The sequence below is a fragment of the Apus apus genome, chromosome 2 (assembly GCF_020740795.1).
Source record: "Apus apus isolate bApuApu2 chromosome 2, bApuApu2.pri.cur, whole genome shotgun sequence".
In the NCBI taxonomy this organism is placed as follows: domain Eukaryota; kingdom Metazoa; phylum Chordata; class Aves; order Apodiformes; family Apodidae; genus Apus; species Apus apus.
This window is the reverse complement of record NC_067283.1, coordinates 96526206-96548851: the sequence shown is the minus strand read 5'-3', so window position 1 is coordinate 96548851 and position 22646 is coordinate 96526206. Positions and strand designations below refer to the sequence as shown.

Genomic DNA, 22646 nt, shown 5'->3' with positions numbered 1-22646 from the left:
CTGGCACTGGCATTATTACAGAGATAATATTTTTAAAGGGTGAACAGTTCCTCAGCAGTGTCTCCCAATATCCTTTGTATGAATATCCTTTTCTTTAACAGCAGACATAGAAGTTTAGTAATTTTTAAAGATCAACATATATTTCTGTTCAGACCAAGGAAAAATATGAACATTGAAAGCTTCTTTGTGTGCTTGGAGTAAGGACAGAATATTTATGTTAAGCCAAATAATTTCATATGCCAATTCATATTCTCTTAGAATTTATTTTCAAAACTTATATATAGTAGATGAGAAAAGAGGTCTGGGGACTTTCCAACATGACTGTTCTGTATCATGGAGATTTTAATAGAAAATATAACGTTTCCCTTTTTGTCATTACTGTTGGAATGCAGCAGCATGACTAGCTGGTGATGTGATGGGTTAAGGGATCAGCTTATAGAAATTTATTGTTCAGGGGGCTGAATGGCTCAGGGTAGTAACTGGATACAAATCCTGTCACCTCCAGACTGTTCACATGCAGCGCTTCTTGATACTGACCACAAGTTGTTACTGTCTGATGATTTTCTGATAGCTTCTCTTTTACAAGTTTGGTTTTTCTTACTCTAGTAGAAGTCACCATCAGAAATGGCATTGATGTTTGTTGTCACAGTGAAAAAAAATCACAATTGAAAGGGCATGGAAAATGAACTTTAAATACAGTGACTAAAATTAAAATTGGTGGAAAATAGAGGGATATTAAGAATTACAGACCAGTGAGCTGTAAGTGCTGGGTAAATTGAAGTTATATTTTAGAATGCAACTCTCAAACAGTCAAAATGCCAAGGCAACACAGTGTTGCAAAGGCAGGGTATTTCCAAATATTTATGCATAGATGTAGTCTACTTCTTGTAAGTCAGAGAGCAAATGTAGCTAGTATGGATAGCCATACGTTCTTTAACAAAATCCTTTATAACAGAAGCATAAATACCTAGCTAATTGTGACCTTAGAGTTTAATTATAGCTTAGAGATTGACAAAAGAGGAACTTTTTAGATGGTTTAAGTGTGTTCTATCACAAGGCATACTACAGCTGATGCACTACTGTTTCAAAAAAATAAAATAAAAATCTTTCAGACACTGTTATTTAATTAACGTCACCATTATGAGATTGTTCTACTTAAACCATTGATTGTTCCACAGAAGCAGTTTGTCCATTTTGTAATATCTTAACCTGCACTGTTCAAACTGCATCTTTGATATTTTTTTTTTAACACTATGAAATAAGTCCTGAAAATTATGGGTTTGACCTACTACATCATCTAGTCAAAAAAAGGGAATTCCTTTTTCTTTTAAAAGTAATTTTCTGTTATTTTGTTGGACTCTCCAAAGGATGTGAGCAGTATGTCACAGTGCTTCAAAAGAAGTTCTCTTGTTGAACTCACTGTGCACAAGAGAAGCACTTGTTGGAATTGTATTGGTAGAGAAATTTTTTTAATTTATATTTAAAGGGGTTGTTCATACATTTTAGGTTTTCATTACATGAGGGTTTGTGTGTCCTTCAGTTCTCTTGAATACTTTTCAGGACTGTATGGGAGGTGCTCAGTTTTTAGGAGAATGGAAACCTTTGTTGAATCATTATCTTTTCTGGCTCTTCAACTGGAGTTTAGGTCACACTTAAAAAACACTAATAAAGATGGGCTTGCATAAGTAAATTATCAGAAATGTAGGATAATGTTTGTGCTCAGCAATATTTTTAAGGTTCCACCTGTCAAAGAAGTCTTGTAATGTGAAATGCAGGGTATCCACAGCACTGTCCCTCTTCAGGAGGAACTAAATTGTGCTGTACCACATTATAGTTGTTCAACTCTTACGAGGTCATGAGGTCTCAAAAAATATTATTTCAAAAACACTATATATGATAAATTTTAAATCATTTCAATAAAATAAAATAAAACACCCCAGGGTTTGGTTTGGTTTTTTTTTTTGCGGATTGCAGGAGCTTGTATTTATTGGGAATCATATTATTTGTACAAAAGAGACAACTGCTTTTTATTTTTAGGTGGAATTTTTAAATTAAATTAAATGAAATTTAATGGCTTATAACATTGCATGAATTTGTCAAAAATGATCAGCTGGATTGCTACACAATGAATACTGAAAATGTTCTGGTTTTTAGTCTTGTAATAGCCTGCAGCCGTTCAAAAGTCAAAATATTATTTGATTATTTCAGAATGTTAATGAAATTATTATTAATAGCACATATATTAATCTTAATGCCATATGTAAACAAGGGCAAATGTAAAGCTCTGTTGACACCAAAAAGATTATTCTAGTGCTGAAAGTAAACCTGGGGTTAAATTTAAGTGATCAAGCATAAAACAATCTGCTGTAAAGGTGTCAACAATAAAGATTCTGATGAAGTTTAGAAATGTGTACAGGCTCCGTACATTTGGAGTGTTTGTTAATATAAAAATGTTTTAAAAGGAAAGCCTTATTATATCTGCTTTCAAATTAGTAGAAAATAGTAACAGAGTGCTCTGATTAAGTAAAAAGATGTAAAAGGCTTTGCTTTGTTGTTATCTTGATTTGATATACTATCATATTTAATAAATGCATAAATATGGGGAATTTTTGGGGGGGAGGGTAGTAGTATATATCATTCTTCACTGTGGAATCATTTGTGTAAAAATTTGATTTGACTAGCTTGATTTTTGGTGTTGTGCTTTCTGTTCTTTACGTTAAAATGGTTCTTGTAAGATGCATATAATTATTTTTTTCTTACTTGGTGGTGTTAGTCAAGCTGTAATATGGTTTTCATCGTTGCTTTTTTAATTTCAGAAATTTTTTTTAGGAAAGAAGCAGGTTTATGTCTAGGAAATGTAGACATTTCTTGTCTATAATTATATGTAGTAAACAGCATGATACATTTTGTATTTTAATATCTATCTTCGAAAAGCTAAATTTTGCTAGGAGGATATTATCTCTATTTTGCAATGTAAAAAAATCGGAGAGTGAGCTTTACTATATAGGAGAATTTCATGGCATTTTACCTGTTGAGGGCCCTGTAGAGCCAGAAGTATAGTGGAGCAACTTGACTAAGTGACAGGCAGTAGCAGCCGTGGTGTCACTGTGTATTATCACCTCATGCTAGCTGGAAGCACTCCCTAAAGCTGATCTAGGTTGTATAGTCCTAGATGAGGTCTTCATGGGTGCTGACCATAAAAAGTTCATCAAAGTAATGAGGCGAGGCGAGAGCTTGGCGCTCATGGGCAGAGCTCAGCACCAAGGAGTGTGAACTGGCTCCAGCTGTGACAATAAAACAGCAGGTGGCTGCTGTCATTAGGGGTGGCAGATGAGGCAGGGGACTAACATTCAGCCCACAAAACTCTCATTTGTTAGCCATCGCCACTGTACCATGCAAAATAGCTTCCATCTCAGTCAATTTTACTTTGCAAAATATTACACAGTCACCATAAGAAAATTAGAGCCTTGGGTTTACAGGTTCCTTGGATCTTATTATCAGAAAACTCTGCACTGTCAGGTTATGTGGAAAATTGGACTTTTTTCTCCCCTGAACAGTTTGAGGATCTTTACAGTAATTTTGTGATAGTACATTTCCACCCAGGCATGTGTTTATTGGTTAATGTTTTGGGCTATTTTGTTTGTAACTCTTTATAAAATCAATTTTATCAACCTATCCGGCTTTTTGTGGTACATAACATTTCATACTATTCAGTACTATAAAAGAGGTCTGTCCAGAAAGACACATTTCATGTCATAAATCATGGTGCTGGGCCTCTGCTAATCTGAGAAATTTTAAAGAAACATAACAGCCCATTGATTTTTGTGCTTATTTTTGTTTATAACAAATGAGAACGTATTTTTTTCTGTATTTAAAATTTGAAGAGAATAATTTAAACTGCCAAAAATTTGAGGCCTTTCTTGGTTGAAAACCATCTCAGCACAACTCAGCCCACGATGGGTAAAGTGCAGTGAACCCTGTGACGTGTGGGTCTGGCAGCTCAAACACTGGGGAGCTGCATTTGCTCTGAAGTGAGAGACATTCTACTTGTTTCAAGTTACAAAGCTAAGCAGAGTTGTGTATCGGTGGTTACATGCTCTGTCCCATAGCTCTAAGTGACCTCTGGGAAGTATGGTATTTTCAGATGGCCATTTTTACACATTTTTGTGTACACATCCCTCAGTGATGGCCAAATTTATTAAATTTCAGTGCTCTAACAGGAATACATTCATTCAAACCAAAATGTGATGCTATACTGAATTAAATGTAGGAGTGCTGTGTGCATTGATACCCGTGTTGCCTGTGCTGTCAGGTTCCCCTCTAACCAAAAGTAGACCTGTGGGATCCCATAATTTCATGCTAGCACGTGAGGTAATGCATTATGGGGGTGTGTGGTTGTAATGACAGCAAGGATCAGAAAAGGAAAAGCCCTATAATTGAAACTTCATTTCAGAAAGACATTGAAGCTGAAAAGAATATTTCGTTTAAAGAGATGCAGTTTAAGTTTATTTATAGAACCATGTTGTCACTTTGTATGTAAAAACAGAAGTCCTGTAATTTATCCAGTTAGTAACATACCTCAGAAACTTAGTTGGCAAGTGCAGAAAAAGCTGAAATCCTTTTATTGTATCCTTTCAGGTAATTTATCAGTTCTCCTTTTGTTTTTAAATAACTTGCTATAAGCTTTTGTTTGCAACAAAACGTGTTTCACTTGTTTCTTCATATGTATACTCAATATATGTATGTAAGTATATCTAACCTTGAGATCAAAGATATTTTTTCACAATTCTGTTGAGCACCTATATAATTCCCATCTCTCTCATGCTGGACTGCAAGAATTGTGGTGGTTTGTTGTTTTGTGAGGGGTTTTTGTTAGTTTTTTTGTTTGGTTGGTTTATTTTGCTTGTTTGTTTTTGTTCTTTGATTTTTGGTGTTTGGTTTTTTTTTTCAGTGCAATCCATTATTCTAAAATATATTGTGTTTATTGCTTCAATAACAATTTTATCTCAGGTGAATACTCACCTGGCTTTGGACTTCTCTGTCTGAAATGAGTCTTGCTGAACACCAAAGGCAAACTGAAGAAGCTCCAGGCTTTACACTTGGCAACTTTAGTGACTAGCAATTCTCCTGCTAAGTCAGTGGTTGAAGTGGTGAGGGGTGTTACATTTGCTCATGAGACAAGTAGCATAATGCCACTCCTACTACCCAGAATTCTTATTTGGGTAGGCTTCCATGCTCTTATTAATGTCATCTGCACACTCTACATTCAGTGCCATAATATGAGAGAGTTTTGTAGAGAGTTTTGTAGTTCCCTGGTGTATATATCATGGTTTCCTCTAACGGTTCCTGTTACTTTCTTCAGCCAGTCTCCTCCCCATTCAGTGGTAAGAGGGGGAAGTTGCAAATATCAGCTTTTGGGGACAGTTGAGAATGGCTGTGATGGGAATATGTGGAGAGACTGAGGTGCCAGTTGAGATTGAAAACTCCAGGCTTTTATTTATGCTCAATTAATATTGAAGACATCTTTTAACAATGAAAAATCAAACATACTAGTCAAGTGTTAGGCATACAGTATGGTTGGTCTGATGCCACAGCACTTGGTGGTTCCATGACTTTTGAGGTAGCAATGGCCAGGCTTGAGAGCCTTCAAACAGGGAAAGCCAGGACCAAGGTGTGTGACTTCTTTTTTCCCTATGTTCCAAACATGTTTATGTGTATACACGAACCAGATGTACTTTTGTACATTGAAAGCGATCTAATCCAAAGAATTACCTTGTCTTTGACCTGGCTGCAACCAGTCTGTTCTGACTTGACCAGACTGTTGTTTTAAAGGTTCATCCATATGGATGCTATGTCTGATGGTTACAAGTTAGATCCTGCTGTCATAGTCCTATTATTTTTGTGCAGTTACAGCTACTTTGGCAAAGAGATACTCTGAAGTATTTTGCTTTCTACCTTAAATCAAACAGTCTCATGGAGTGCCTGGGTATAAGACAAAAAGGATATGTTTTACGGCTGAATTTAAGTCTGAGGAATAAACAAATCATCCAACACTTGCTTTTTCTATGTCAAGCAAAGACCTAGGGCAAGTTTCTCACTATTCTCACAGATCAAGCAGACTGCAAACTCTTAGCTCCAGCCACCATCTATCACCAGCAGCATTTTAAAATTGTGGGTAAATTGTCAATAAAAATTGTGTATGTCTTCTGATTGTGTTTGACTTCTGAGCAGTTCAGTCATCAGCTAGTGACCAATTTATTCATCTTATTCCTTTCTTGGTACCTCACAATTTTGCAAACGACCCCAGGCACTGCTCAATTGACTTGAGTTATGTATGGTGGTACTGCTACTGCAGGCCCTGTATGTTTTCTGGTCTACAATTAACTGTCTTTACATTTGTTTTTATTTCCTTTAAAGACAGGCAAGAGTAGGTTCTTTCGATGACAAGGATTTACCTCTCAAGATAGGTCTCCCTGTAGAAGCTTTGCAGGTGCTGGTAACTGCAGTCTGCAGCACAATTTCTGAGCAGTTAGGAAGAAGCTACAACATCAAAACTTTTTGTCCAGGAAGAACAAAAGACTAAAATATGTTTGTCTGGTTCCTTTCTATTTTTAAGCAGAAACTCCTAAACATCCTGATTTTGAGATAGTTTTACAGGCTGTTTCTTGTACTTTCAACATATTTATATTTTGGTCCTTGGAATTGCTGGGAACCTCTGTACAAACCACCTGCAGAAAATCAGGTATTTCAAAACTTCTCTCAGGGCACTTAAAGACATGATTCACCCGACTTCCCATTTCAGACATTAGTCTGTTCATCCTGCTGTCTCTTTCCAGATGAAGATGATGATATGTGGAACTGATGCCTGACACATCAGAATCTGTATCTGAAGTCCCGAGCATGCTAGGAAATAGACTGGATCACTAGTTGGAAGGGAGGGAATGGAAAAAGAGGGACCAGAGTTCTGGGAACGTTGGATATACATTATCTATTTTTTTTTTTTTTTTATTTTTTTTTTTTTTTTATTAAGAGAGGATATAAGCAAATTCTCAGTGGCAAGGTTGATAGGTTCTCTTTTGGATCACAAAGGGATGCTTATACTGTAAACCTTCATTTACGTTTGCAGCATTCCTGCAGCCTCCCTTAGCATAACAGTGTGTTCTCTGGCGGTGTCATGTTTCTGGATGTAGCCTCTATTAGATGCAAGGCACTCCCGGTGCTGAGCCTAAGGTTGCATTTCAGAATTTAGGCGAACAGCTTCTGCAGTGTGGTAGACGGAGAGGTTGTTACTACAGAAAGCACACAGGGATTGTGTCTTTTTTCATTCTTTCTTTTTTTTTTTTTTTTAGGACTTTGTGCAGCTGTTAGATTACTGAACACCTGTTAGAGGTGACAGTTACAGATGTTTGATAACCAAAGAAAATTAATAGAACATGTGATTCTTTTAGCTTAGAAGTGATTTGGTAAGTTGTGTTTTGAAATGTAATTACATACTGCTGCTGTCTACCATTATCACTTAACATTCATTAACTCCTCTGAATATTGAAACAAACATTTCTTGTGGCGGTACTAATTTTCTCATATATTTGTAAGGTGATTTCCTGACAAAGTGAACACCTTCTGACTTTCAAGTTTTTGCCACTGCTCAGCTATTTTTAGTCTGCTCATTAAGCAGACAAAATAAGCAGAGAGCCACTTGTTTACTTACAGTTATCAGTTTAGCAACATACTGTACAATAAACACTCTCATATTTATTGAATTTTTTCATCCGCCAATGTGCTTTTGTTGTTTTGTTGTTTTGGTTGTTTCTTACTCCATGACAGAATTGTGGGTGCTTAGATGGACTGTAGATTAATTCTCATTCAGATTTAAAACAAAGTATTTTATTACTATTTCTTTTGTTTGAGAAGAATACTCAGCAGCATATTGTTGAAGTAGACTGTTATTTTTAGTAATGGTGCATGAACAACTTCAGTTTCATTTCTAATCATAGGTGTCTGGGAAAAATTAAAATATATGCATTTCCTAAATTGATTGCATTTTGTTTGTTTTTTTGGTCTGACCTGTTTCACTGGTTATTAATTTTTAGTCTATTCGTAACTGTTACTTCGCTGTGAATTTTTAGAGCCTTTTTAATTCCTCATATTTGGAGGGTGGGAACAGTGAGGGGATGCTACCACTTGAAACTCTTTATGTTTCAATTAAGATGTGATAGGGTACTATAAGGAAAGATCCACTTCTTGTTTTCTAAGTAATCCTCCATTTTTAACTGGCTAGTATTTCCCTTGGTTTGCATGCTGTTATGGCTTGAAACAGCAGACATGACCTTCTGGTGCTTTATTATGGTATTATGAAACGGATTATGCTTTGGGCCCTGTTCTGTCACATTTTATACTTGCACATCTGAAAGTTTATTGGTGGTGTTTTTTATGTATTTCTTATGTATAATATGATGCTGCATCATTAACTGAAATATTTGTTCATGCACTAGTGTTTAATTGTGCCATGCAGCCGACATGTTTTGATCCACATTGTGAGATTCTTTTGAAGTAAATAAGTCCCATATTCAGCAGAGAGTTATGCACTGAAGAGTGCAATGGCTTTCTCCCTCATTTAGGCAAGCAAAGTGTGTGGCCTCTGGAAACTCTTGTCAGTGCACATAAGCTGTACCATGTTGACTGTATGCCATGTGAGCAGCTTTTTATTGTATCTCCAAATCCAAAAGTTTCCTACACTCTTACATTTTCTCTCACCTTTATGTTATTAGCAGCTATCCCTCTCTGGATTAGGCTTATTCATGCAGCTGCTATTGAAAGGTACTTTTTTCATATTTAAAAAAACCAACAAGAAATCAACACAAAACCCCCAAACCAATAGAATTTGGAAGGGCCCTATAGTTAACTTACAGGAAACCTTTCTGATTTCAATTACAAAATAAGTAACTTCAGGTGAGGCTCATAATAACTGTCCTGGTTTGAGCAGGACAACTATGTGAGTTTCCTTATTGCAGAGGAAATAATGTAAATGCTGCCAGTGTATTCCTCATTTGCCATAGTCCTTCCAATGACAGACTAAATTTCTGTCCTGGATGGTTTACATTATAATAAAATAGCAATGAAAATAGGGATGGTGAGAAGACTCAGCAGCTTTGGATGGCAAGATCTCTCCAAGCTACTTTGAGTGGGACAATACAGGATGTTTTCTTATGTATTTAGTTTTCTCTTCCTTTGTAGCCAGGTCTCTTCTGCCAGAATACATAAAAGGAGATAAGTGTGCCCGTTGCTAATGCTTAATGGCCATGTGGCTACTAATTTCTTTCACATCTTGAGTGACACAGATTGGTGGCAGAAAGCAATAGGAATACGTTGAGGGATTTCTCTCTTCTGGGTGATAGATGCAGGAATATGCAGGAATAACACAGTTGATTGATTGATAGTGTGCAACTCATCCATAATGATCTGTCTCATATAGCAGTAAATTATTCTTGAGATTGGTGCAGGTCAGTGAACAGCACATTGACAATCCTGTTGTCTATCATCCTGTTCAAAGCAAGTCAGGAACAGTAGCTGCTGTAATACTCGAGTCTACCTTTGGTGCAAGCTTTGTGCAGGTATTCCACTAATATAAGTTGTTATCTTCTCTCTTTTTTTTTTTTTTTTTTTTTCCATTGGACACCTTGGCTTCATTACTAGCTCATTCCAAAAACCAGTAAAAATAAGATGAGGTATTTTTAGAAGAGAAAGTTGTAGTCTGTTGCACAGGTGACTGCATATTGGCATAAATTTAATTTTTGAAAGTGTTGGGTTTTGAACTTCAGCAACAAAACATCTCCACAGCAAAGTTGACAAGGTAATAAATAATTAAGAAACATACTTGATTGTTGCATGGAAAAACTGTAAAAAAAGCCAACCTTCAAAATTAAGGCAGAAAGGATAATAATTCTCAGAAATTTAAAACTCCCATTAGTCTTTAGGTTTCATGATTTACCATGATATTCTTGCTGTGTTACTCTGTTGTCTTGTTACTGATGCCAGAGTTGTCCTCATTTGTTTCTTTCGGTTTCTCTTTTCAAGAGAAAAAGTTTGCATTTTCCAGTCTGCCAAGTTGCTCCCACTTGAAAATGAGGAAGAAGGAGCCACATATGCCAAATGCATTCATTTTACTTTCCAGTTTAATTACAAGCGTTAGTGAGAGTGGAGCATGAAATTGCCATATCCTCCTTTAACACGTGAGGTCAGCAGGGAATATAAGGCAGTGGGTGATAGTGCTCTCAACATTGCAGACTGGGAGACTGCACATGACTTATTTACCTTCTGAAATGTTTGTGTTTTGTGTTGTTTTGTTTTTAAACTTAAGAACAATAACCATAACTGTTAGCTGGAAGTAGTAAGACCTGCTTCCTTTGACTACTAAATGAGTAATCAGAAAACCCCAGCTTTCCTATGCAGAGTTCTAGGACTTGACGTCCTGTCACAGAGGGCATGAAGTTTTTCAGGTATTTGGATGTTTTCCATACTAGGCTTCGCCCTGCCAGATATTCACTTGAACCTGACATCTTGTCACAAAGGGCATGAAGCTTTTCAGACTGCTGGATATCTTCCACACCAGACTCTGCTCTGCCAGATACTTTCTTTTAAATTGAGTCCCTTGCGCGCAGTCATGCAGGAGAGTTATCAGTGCCCCAGTCTGGACCGTTCAGAATCAGCAAACATCCATGAATGATGGACTTGAAGAAATTCCCAGGAACTTAGACTTTTGATGCATGGAAAAAAAGTTTACTTGTTCATAGAAAACCATTGCTTTCTGGGCAGTTCAATGTTTTCCTCCATCCTCTTGTTCCTGAAACTGATCTGCTGAATACAAGATCCTGACAGAGAGATGGAGATAGGCGTAGCAACTTCAAGTTTTTGAAGTCTCAAATATATAAAGTTTGTGTAGACTGCTTATGTACTATTTGACTATGTGCTGATTTGAATATGTGAAGTTCTACTTTTATGTGTACAAGTCTAAAGTACATGCAAACATCTGTAATTGCATACACAAATTTCATTGAACATTCCAAAATACATGTGGATCATGATATTCTTTGGGAAACTGCACTACTTCTGTCTCCTGCTAATTGATACACCTATTGGCATGGCTCCATGTGAACCTCTCATTCAACTATAGTTAGGGTTTGCAGCATGTTTCAAGACATGACAAGGAATAACTAGTGGTATCATTCAGGTGATAAGAATTATTGAGTCCATGTTATTATTTACGTGCCTGGACGTATTATCGCTGTTCTTGGCATGATCCATACAGCTTACCTTGATTTTGTGGTATCTTGTCTCAGATGAAGATACAGGGATAGAAGTTCAAGCACAAATCAAGGAAAACAAAAACTGATACAGACAGGATAATATATTATTTCTTCATACTCTGTAGTGGTGGATAAAATTTTAAGTGAATCTTTTTCTTATTATTCCTTGAAACTGTCAGATCTGCCAGGTGAATTATTCAAAATGATGAAGCCAAGTACTAAACATTAATATTTTAAAATTAGTAGCATTCTGTATTGATTTTTGTTTGTTTGTTTGTTTGTTTGTTTTAGTTTTGCTTGTGGGTGTGCTTTGTTGGGTTTTGGTTTTTTTTTTTGTGTTGTTGCTTTTTCATTGTGTTTTGTTTTATTTTGGGTTTGTTTGTTTTGGGTTTTTTTTAAATAAGGCTTTGAAGGAGCTTTATAAAACATCCTGTGTACTTGGGGCCTGCACATGTCATGCAGTACCTTGCCTGTATTCTTGGAGTGAAAGTCATGTGTAAAGAAGTTCATGACAGTTTAAAGGAGATGTAAAGGATATTGAGAATATGAATAAAGGGTAGATATTGTTATTCTCCTGGACTTTTCTGCTGTCATTGAACATTGTTGTCTGTAAGATAAATTCTCCAAGAGCAATTGCAGAGAGTAATGGATCTACTTAGAAGTGATTTAAAATTGCTCTTCGACTGCTGGATACCGTGTTTGTAGAGTCCCACAGAAATAAATTCTTGTGCTGGCTCTCCTCAGCAGTTATGTGCAGTTACAAGATGACTGGTCTGTTGACATGGTTTCAAGAGACTTTCTGGTAGAGGTAAGATGTACTTCCTTCCTTCGAACTAGGCCAAGGCTGAGCACTTGGTAAACACTCTGGAAAGAACAGATTTCATGACTTCATGGTCCAGAATGCTCATTTTGGTTTGTGTGTATTTGTTTTTTAACTTGGCTTTTCAGTAACACAGCAATGTACATATTAAAAAGAAAATAGCTATTATAGATTCAAAACATAAAAAACCATAAAATCTTTTGCCCTCTCAAAACAAGATACTTCACAGAGCACAATTCTCTCCCTGCAGAGAAAATGGGAGAACAGACAATACATGACAGATTGTTCATATTCCTTGGGCACTGTGCTGATAAACAGTGTACATGCTAAAGAACTTGTATTACACTAGAATAAAAAGTGGAAGAAAGGATTGTCCAATATTTTTCTTTATTCTCAGAATTAGAAGTCCCTTTGTTTCTTTTGTATATTAAAATATGCTTTTTATAACTGAAGACAAGTCTGCAGAGGCTCCTAAATCAGTTACAGACATTTTCAGAGCCAGTCCAAATACTGTTTGAAGACTGCTATGGAATATGAGTGGACACGTTCCTACAAAGCCACAACTCTTCTAAACCAAAACCAGAATATTCTGCAAACTTATTTTGGGAGAGGTGCTCCTATATATGGTTGAAAGTTATTTTTATTTATAGCTTATGTGCAAAAAATTGTCCATAGGGAGTGTGGATGCTGTTCTAAATCTCCGTGTCATTTTTCAACTTGTCTTTGTCCTGAAGTTTCAACATTGAGCATGTAGCATGGAGGATGTTGCTAGTTTGAAGCCAGAGTGTTTGAAAGTCACAAAAAAAGATAAACCAACGGAGTGTCACTGCAAACAAAATCCAACCTACTCACCTTTTTCCACTGCAAGAGGAGTCTTCTAGGATCAGCCTTCTTGAAAAATGGAGGGAACTTGCTGTGAGCATGACTTGGATATATAGGCTAGACATTTCTGCTGTACAAGATCTGACCCTCAGGAGAGCAGCTGGGCTGTGACTTCTTGTCTTCATGTGGTTTGGGGATAAGTATGTCCAGATCAGAGCTTGTAAAACTGGTTCCAGGCCTCTAGTCTGGCCTGGTTTGCATGCATTGGAAGCAGCAGGGCATGACAGTTACAGGTTTTTCTTACTCCTTTTGATGCATTTCTGAAACCCATTAATTTCTAACATTTGAACATTTCTATTGCCACTAGAATGAAAAAATAAAAAATGAGAAATTCAGTGAAGACTGAATTGGTGCTTACTGCAGCTAACAAAAAGTTTATATTTTCTTTGAAGTGCAACATATTTTGAAAACGTTTGCTCCTTGAGTCCTTACTTGTGGCAGCCAAACTTCCCTTAAGATTAATTTGAAAAGATCAAGGCCATCTAGTAAGTGTCTATCTAATAAGTTCTGTTAGTATCTTAGCAATAACTGATTTACATCAGCAGAGGTAAGTTGTGTGTAAATAAAACCAGTATTTTTTTACTACTAAACCAGTAATTGCTCAGAAACCTGGAGTTAACTATGTATTAAAAACACTCACTGTGTTTGGTTTGTTAAAGCCAGCAAACCATTACCACCTTTCTCTTAAAATCACCTGCAGTATTTGTCAAACATACAAATAGCTCCCATACCTGTTTGCTTGTTTGTTTTTTTGTTTTGCTTTGTGGTTTTTTTTGTTTGTTTGTTTTGCTTTGGTTTTTATTTGTTGTTCTCAATCTCAGCATCCAAAACAGAATGTTTAGACTTTGCCTCAATTCTAAGGAAAAAAATCTTTTGTTTCAGCAAAGGCTGTCTCAGTCTGTTGATAATACTTTTTGATCTTGTTCTCAACTTCTTAGGAAAATAGCAGCTTTGCTTTTATTTTTAAGGCCTAATTCTGTAATGTGGGGAGCTCTTCCTGAGCTATACTGAGTTCTCCAGGCTTGCACGGAGGCATTCTGTGCTCCTCAAGTCTTAAGTCTTCAAGCCTCACATTAAAAGCTTAAAATGTTAGTAGTGCTGAGACACTTACTGAGTCATTCTATTTTATTTGTGCTGGGTAACAGCAGCAAAATAGTTACTCAGAACCTAGATAAAACATAGAGGAGGCAGCTATTGTGAGATTAATTGCTTCACATTATTAACAAGGCCTTTGTCTTTGATTTTGCAGAAAGGTATGTCAGTCTGTACCTCCTGCGGTTGTGTGGTATAAGAAATCAGCTTTTGTTTGGAAGCTTCAAGTACACAGGCTCAGAAGAAAAAAATACAAAAACAACAACAAAAAACCTTCCCTAGAAATAGTGTGTATAATGCGTATACTTGATATTCCATGTGAATAGCAAAGTATGCCTTTACAACTTCAATTGCTTGTTGCCCTTTCACAGTATTATCTCTGGCTTTATTTTTTTGTTAGAGAAGGGGGAGAATGGAGGAACAGGAAATTTTATCAGGAAATACAAGTATTACAAAATTAAAATCTTTTTGATACCTTTCATGGCTGTGCGGACATGGTTAGTATTTCTACTGAAAAGCAAGGGCAGTATGTTTTGGATGCCTTGTGGTGTTACTTGAACACATTTTTTTATTTTGCTGTAATTATTTTCCCTATGTACAGTAGTTCTGATACTTGCATAGTAATGATGGAAACGGTGTGGTAGATTATTCACAGTTGTAATTATTATGATGCCATACTTATAAATTGTATATGCAAAAGTATTTAAGATATTTTTAAATGTCTTTTTGTAAAACATCAGGAAATTGCTGTTATTTAAATAAGACAGAATTATATTCTTACACCCTAAGGAATGTGCAAGAGAAATTCTCTATAATAAAGTGAAAATACCCAAAGTAGATCAGACATGGAGAAGCTACATTAACATATTTGTAAAGGAAAAGTACTGTCTCTTGGCTTTTGTGGCTCTTACAAACCATAGTGCTAGTGTTTTACAGTCCTTCCATTGTCCATTACTGCAAACACATCCAGATGAATTCAGCATTTAATGTTAAAAATCTTATAACATGCCAGTTTGATTTGTAGCCCTTCATATCATGGAATGCTAATTAAAATCATATTTTTGCATATGTCATGCCTTTCATGTACATATGCAAATAAAGTCGATTGCCTTTCAGCTATTAGTAATTAACTTTATGAAGGACAGCTGTAATACATAATTAACAAAAATGTTTGCAAGCCCTTTTCACACTGAAAGTTGCAGCAGTAAAATTTTTGCTTATCAAGAGAACCATTTCAGTTTGAAGCTTCAGTGTGATATCTAAATTGTTTAAAGCAGTCACATGACAATTTAATTGATGTTATGGTCTTATCAGCAGAAGAATGGTACTTGATAGACTCCTATCTGTTTCATTACATATGTCACTAAAATTAAGGTAAATTATCTGTGTTTTGTTTGGTAGAAACGTAATGCAAGGTAGTATATATTTTGTTGCTGCTATTAATGCTGTGAACAATGTCTTGCCAGTTTGAATCACATTCTTGCTCAAAGGGTATTAATGAACATGTGCTTCACCTTTTCCATCCTTTTTTTCACAAGGCTATAAATGAAGTAAGGCTATTAATTTGTTTCCATGTATATCTCTCTAAATAATTAATACAATGAATTTTGACCAGACATAACCAGTGATTAAAGCATCTGGTCTTGCTGTATTTTTTTGTTACTCATTAAAAAAAATGAAACTAATTGTATGAGGAAGGGTTGCAGTATGGGTACATTAGGCTTAAATGAATACAAAGGTGTAACTAAAACTGTATTAGTTTATGACATGAGAAAATGTTATTTAGGTAAAATAGACTATAAGATCCTCTAATTTGCAAAGGGAGGCAGAAACAGGTTTTCATTCTTCGACCAGTGATGTATGCTTGTGATTACTTATTAATAAGAAAAACAGCAAATTGACTGCAATCTGAAGGAAACTGTTGTTACAGAATGGACTCCCATACTTAAACTGTAGTCTAGCAGGAGTTTTTAAGTCTATCTTTAATAAAATAGGCACAAGGGCATGCTGAAAACAGAAAAATGCTGTATTAAAAAATAAGTATCAATAAAAAATTAATTATCCTGGGTTTTCTGTTTGTTTGGTAGTGTGGCATTTGTGATGAAGAAGCATTTGAATACTCATTTACTGGGCAAGCATGGAGTTGGCACACCCAAAGAAAGGTAAACTACTTCAAAATTCTTTCTCATTTTACCTTATATAATATGTGGAGACCTTATCTGGAATATTTTGCTTAACCAAAAATAAAGTCACCTGGACTCTTAGTTCAACTCCAACTGCAGAGGGAGCTAACGTGTGTTAAGTGCTCTGCCAGTGTGGTGCTTATGATATGTCTGTGGGTATCAATAGAAAAACTGCTGTAGAAAGCAATTCTATGTAAAAGGTGTAGGATTTGCACTTTTTTAAATGTTGTTGCTTGTTTTTTTTTGACAGGTGATATTATTTTCTTAAAATTTTGATAGTTGTAACTTTCCCTCCAAGTACAATTTTTTTTTTTTTTTCGTTTACCTGACCTTGATGCTCATAGGTTTATAAAATTACTTTCCAAGATTTGTGTTGATTGCTGAGGTCAAAGTCACAGAGGAATGAAAAAGGAAGTGTCCTCAGTGTTTTTGGACAGGAACAGAAATCTGGTATTTTGACAGTTTTAAAAAGTAATTGATTTATTTTTTCAATCTATGTACAGTTACTTATTTTCAAATTTTATTTTCAAGCAGGTGATTCTTTTCTGTGGCTTAAATTGCAACAGTGTTTTACAAACTAAATGGCACTGCGTTTGCAGGTAAACGGATTTAGCCTCAGATTTGTTAGGCACATTGTGGCATAGCTATTGCTATATCACTTAAGTTTTGGAGAAAATAGAAACCTGATGGTGTTTGGATCCCCAGAACTTTGCGTATTTGGTCTGGTATCAGATAGAATTATCCTACCTGCAGGGTTCATTGCTGGATACTTGAGGTTGTTTCAAGTATTTATACCTTGTGACTCATTCTTCCAGTGTAAGCTTTTAAGTAGCATTTTCTGGTTTTGATATGAAAGAAAGGGAAAAGAAATGATAGCTAGGAGTTGTAGGAGAATACTCCTAAAGTCTTTCTGGGTCATGTTCGTTTCTTGTTAAAGACACTGGAAATAGTACTCAATTAGACCCTTTCCTCACAAGTTCATCCCACTTAAATAACTGAGTGACCTAAGAGTAGAATTTTAAATTAACACACCATATACACCTTATGTTTGACTAAGCACCTGTTTAAAAGTGGTGCTTATATTTTTAATGAGATTTCCTCTACTAAGTGCTTAACCAGAATTTCCCTTACACGTGGTTATTTAAAGACTTCTGAGATAATTCTGTTTCATGTAAAATATAGAATGATGCATTGAAAAAACAACTACAGTTTCATCAAAGCAAATATAATATTAAAGTTGATGCTCGTTATCTTTTGTCATAGCACAACAATTACAAAAATGTTTTGCTCTGGTGGCTTATTTTGTAACTGGAAGTGTTCAATACCAATATGTTCTTTTACAAGAGGGTACTTACTGTATAATCATCATAAATGCAACATAGAGATAACTTGCGTTACCCTAGTGAATATGTGCGCAATAAAGAATACATACAATAGATTTCCAAATATAGTATCTTAGCCTGAGAGGCGTATTTTTAGCGATCATCATCTTGAAATGACTTCCTAAACAAGGAGGATGCTATAATCTAAATCGGTTGATGCTGGCTTTTGTTTGCATGTTTCTTCTGAAAGCCTTTTGGCTGTTTCCATTTTCCCCGTTTCTTCCCATCTTCCTCAAAGGCTTTCTGGCTAGTCTGTCAGCAGGGCGTGAAGAGGAGAAGGAGAAGGGGGATCCATCCCCTGCTGCGCCTCCGTGTGGAGGCAGGTTCACAGCCCTTGCAGCCACGGCTGCTCCAGAAGCAGAGAACTCAGCTCAGGGCTGCAGCCTCCCTGCCCCACCTGCTTGCACAGGCTGTTGCATCTTTGTCCCCAGAATGGCATAAATAAGCAATATTCAAGCGACTTCATACTCTCTTCTATTTAAATTATTTCATCCATCTTTTGAATATTTCTTATCTACAATACCTTTTTATCTGACCCTTCAGCTTAATGTAGGGCAGCATCAAACAGTAGGGGCAGAGCAACAACAGCAATATAATTTACTAGTAGCAGTCCTTCATTGGTGATGGTGGATGTTTAAGCCATGTGATCCAGTGCAGTAAATATCAAACCACTGTCGCATTTCTTTCCACCTTTCTCTTCATATTATGAGAGAGTTTGATGCCTTTTAATGGCTTTAGGAACCAAAGAAATCCTTCTTCAGCATGTAAGAGAATCACGTTGGGTATGAACATATTACAAATTAAGTTACATGTTTTTTCTACCTATTTAAAACATTAATGTCTTAATTATAATTTTGCGAGCTTGCTTTTTTAAAATTTCTCTTGGACAATATAATAAGTTTATTCTTTATATTTTGAATTTGATTGTGCCCTCTGATACATTGCATATAATAGCAAATACTAACAGAAGCTAGCTAAATAGGCTGTGACAATTAAATTAATAATGCATTTTATTTGCAAGTGTTTAGTCTTCATGGTTTGACTGATATATGCAAAGATGGTAATTTATTAAAAGTAAATTCATGTAATTGTACTACAGAGTTTGATGGACCAAAAAAAGTTGTCAGCATGACTATCATCAAAACCAGAAAATTGAAATAAGTTCAAAAGGGTGCTTGAAAAAAAACAGTTATAACCCATACACCCTGATAAATTGGCGCCCTTGTAACAAACTTCTCTAAAAGGAATTTCTGGTGGCAAACATTGATACAGTTCTGAGAGGGAGAGAAAAAATACATTTACAGTTTAGTAAGCAGTACTGAACTAGGTGCACCTTGTTCTCTCTAGCTACCCATAACTATTACTTTTTGTATGCACAAAAGGGAGGTGTTACAGAAGCTGTGGAAGTGTTTGCATGTGAAGATATAGAAAGCAAGTATAATTCATAATAAGACTGCTACTAAAAGATCTTTTATTTAGAATGGGTTTTTTAATTATTTCTTTTTGGAAGCCAAAATTCATTTAAGGGGAGAATACTGTGCAGTTGAAAAACAGAGAAGCTTAAAAGAATAGCTTAGTAAAGTATCTGCATATTTCAGCCACAAAAAACCCCCTACTGCCTAGTCCATTATGATCATTACTGTTTAATAGCTAACGCAAAAGTAGAATGTTTTAACACAATAATTCCTCAAGGTATTTTTTCATGTTATTGGATCTGTGATACTGATTTATTGTCAACTTGGATGTGTCTCAAAACTGGCATGTTATCTGCTAAGTCCAAGGCCAGTACATATTTGCTACTTCAGTGTCAGTAATCTTCATGGGACCTATAACTATAGCTTATTGGTAGGATAAATCTTTGGCTACACCTTTATTGTGTCTAGGAGACAATGTGGTTGAGGACAAGGTGAATGCATCAGTAGTGTTAATGGTGCTAAGTTCTAATTTCTGTTACATCGTTACGTTACTTAAGTGTAAATTGTGGCAAAACACAGAAGAAGCAGAGATATTTCACTGTGGAGTTTTAAGATACATACACACATACCTGAGCAAGAAAATAAAAATAAAATCACTATGTCAGTCATTGATGAGACTGAATTTTGCCACTGTTAATCACAACTCTGGATTTAGAAATAATTTATGTGAAAAATGCATGTAACTATTCTTTAGAGATAGAGTTTCCAGGACACCATTATTAGTGTACAATATGCATTTTATAGTATATAACACACCATTCACTAGACCTTTATCTAATACATCTGTTTAAACTATTTTTATATAAGTTTGTCAGAGAAAGGCCTTAACTGGCTGTTGTTTAAGTACCACATCTTCCTTATGAATTTGAAATTATGAGTTTCCTCTGAAATAACTTTTTTGCAAATGAGTAATTCCAATAAGTCAAACAGAAACATTTATATTTATAAAGTTACCTGGAGCACAAACACCTGTTGAACTGGAGACTGTGTTACAAACATTTTGTAAAGGTCATTAATAATATTTTTTTTTTGTAAGGTTGTTCTGGCATTTTTTTCATGTGCTTTAAAAATGGGATCAATGTTACAATGTTAGTAACATCGGAAGAAGATCATGTGATTTCCATATAATCTCAGTTGACTGTAAAAGGGATCTAACTATTTTGAATTGAGAGTAACAGCTAGAAGTAAACGACTGTTACTGTGTAGTAGCAGGCTAAATAGTTGTAAGATGCTTTTTCAAATAATGTTGGATACATCTGGAATACTGCATCCGGTTCTGGGCTCCCCAGTTCATGAGAGACAGGGAGCTACTAGAGTCCAGAGGAGGGCAACAAAGATGACTAGGGGGTTGGAGCATCTCCCTTACGAGGAAAGGCTGAGAGAGCTGGGACTGTTTAGCCTGGAGAAGGCTGAGGGGAGACCTTATTAACGCCTGTAAGTATCTAAAGGGTGGGTGCAAGGAGGATGAAGCCAGACTCTTTTCAGTAGTTCCCAGTGACAGGACAAGGAGCAACGGGCACAAGCTGGAACATAGGAAGTTCCATTTAAATATGAGAAAAAACTTATTTACCGTGAGGGTGACAGAGCCCTGGAACAGGCTGCCCAGGGAGGTTGTGGAGTCCCCTTCTCTGGAGATATTCAAGACTGGCCTGGATGCAGTCCTGAGTAATGTGCTCTAGGGGATCCTGCTCTAGCAGGGGAATTGGACTAGATGATCTCCAGAGGTCCATTCCAACTCTGACAATTCTGTGATTCTGTGACAGCATACTTCTAAAATTTGTGTATTTTTTACACAGCTGCTTTGAAGTAAAAAGAGGAGTTAAAAAGTAAAAAAAGGAGCATGTTGTTCGATGTGCTTGCAAAAGCACATGTGAATTTTGGAAAATAAAGTGCTACTAACATGCATGGTACAAGTAACCTAAAATATATGAGACTGTATGATATGTCATTGGCAGACATTACTGAGAACTGAAAGAAAAGTAGCCAGGAAAAAGGAAGGCAGTTTGATATTTTCTAAGTTTTGGGGGCTTTTTGTTATAAATTGCAGTGTCCTGATATTTCCATTTTAAATGTAGAACTAGAAGAGAATGAAGTAAATCAGTCCAAATCTCTTCTGTTTAATTCAACCACTAATCCTTCCTTTGAAACATCTTGCTTTCTCTGAGTAGAAAAAGTTCTAATAGTTTTGTTTTGGATAAGCCTGTTTTGGATAATATTACTTTGTACCTGCAAAGTAAAAAGACCCAGTTGATGTTACAGCAGATTCTGGGAAAACAAGTGGCGGAAGTCACAGAGTAATGTGTCATACCTATGTATTTGTATGCAATCACCTTGTAATAATTTACTCATATTCAGAAAGAATGATAAAGTCATTATCTCACAGAAAAGTTTCCAGTTAGAGGTGTTGGTAGTACATACAGATACACAGAGCAAAGGCTGTCTGTAACCACTGGAGTGTAATTTGCTGAGTCTTGCTGTCAAGCTTTGTCATCACCTTTTACTGCTTCTTGCAAATAGTTTTGAGCTTTTCAATGGAAACCTAACTTTACTAGTTTAACTGGATGGGAATGAAACACTTGCTTATTTTTTTTTCCCCAGCATTTGGCATAAAAAGAATCTTGGAGAGTTACAGAATCGTTCTTTGGAAAAGCCCTAAGGAAGGAAATGTAGCTTTCCTTGAAGTATTTACTAGTTGGAAGCTTGTGATGGGAGAAGGGGAGTAAAAAGAGCTCAGCTTTTTAGCATTGGTTAGGAGCTAAAGTTTTACCCAAGATCTGTTTTAATCTTTTAGTACTATAGAGGCTTACCTGACCTTTGCAAGCAGAATTTTCCTGTGGAGTTCAGCTCTTGTCTGGTGCTACACTATTCCGGAATGTGAGTGTATTTACAGACTCCACAGTTGGTGCTGCCTGAATGCTCTTCTTTGTCTGTGGCTGACCCAAGGAGCACAAGAAAGTCATTAGGGTGATCTGAGCTTCCTTGAGTGCTAGAAATAGATGATGTGCTGAGAATTCACAGGTAGCTTTTATTGTGGCTTGTTGTCTGTACACATCATGTGTGCTTGCTTTGCTACAAAGAAGAGAGTAGGCAGCCATTTATACTTTTGAACATTGTTTTCACAAAGGCAAGTGATTAATTTGGCATCTTATAAAAAGGAAAAATAACAACTGAAGGACTGTAAAAGAATGACATTATTTTACAACTACTCATTAGTTGCTCTTCATATCAATTCCTGGCAATCTTATAGTTTATTTCAGAAGGAGGGGCAATCTGAGGTAAGTTTATTTCAGTTGTCAGGTATGATGTGAGGTGTTTTGGAAATTTCTGTAGTCAGCAACAATCTTTCTGTTGGGAAGGCTTAGCTACTATGGGTAGAAGATAGAGGGAGTGCCTAATGGGATTCACATTGTCCACAGTGAGCACCTCTGGCTAATTTTAAGTGTCATAAAAAGATATAAATTATGATCTCATTGTATTAATAAAAACCAAGTACTGTCTAGAGCCTAAGT

General features: G+C 36.0%; 1 protein-coding gene across 1 annotated transcript in view; it reads left to right on the top strand.

Annotated features, from left to right (window-relative positions):
- Positions 1–22646, top strand: part of ZNF407 (zinc finger protein 407) — a 343393-nt gene that overhangs the window by 124165 nt on the left and 196582 nt on the right. Inside the window, exon 4 of the mRNA XM_051612571.1 lies at positions 16185–16259. Within this exon, the coding sequence (XP_051468531.1) occupies positions 16185–16259 (75 nt within the window). The remainder of the gene's footprint in view (positions 1–16184; positions 16260–22646) is intronic.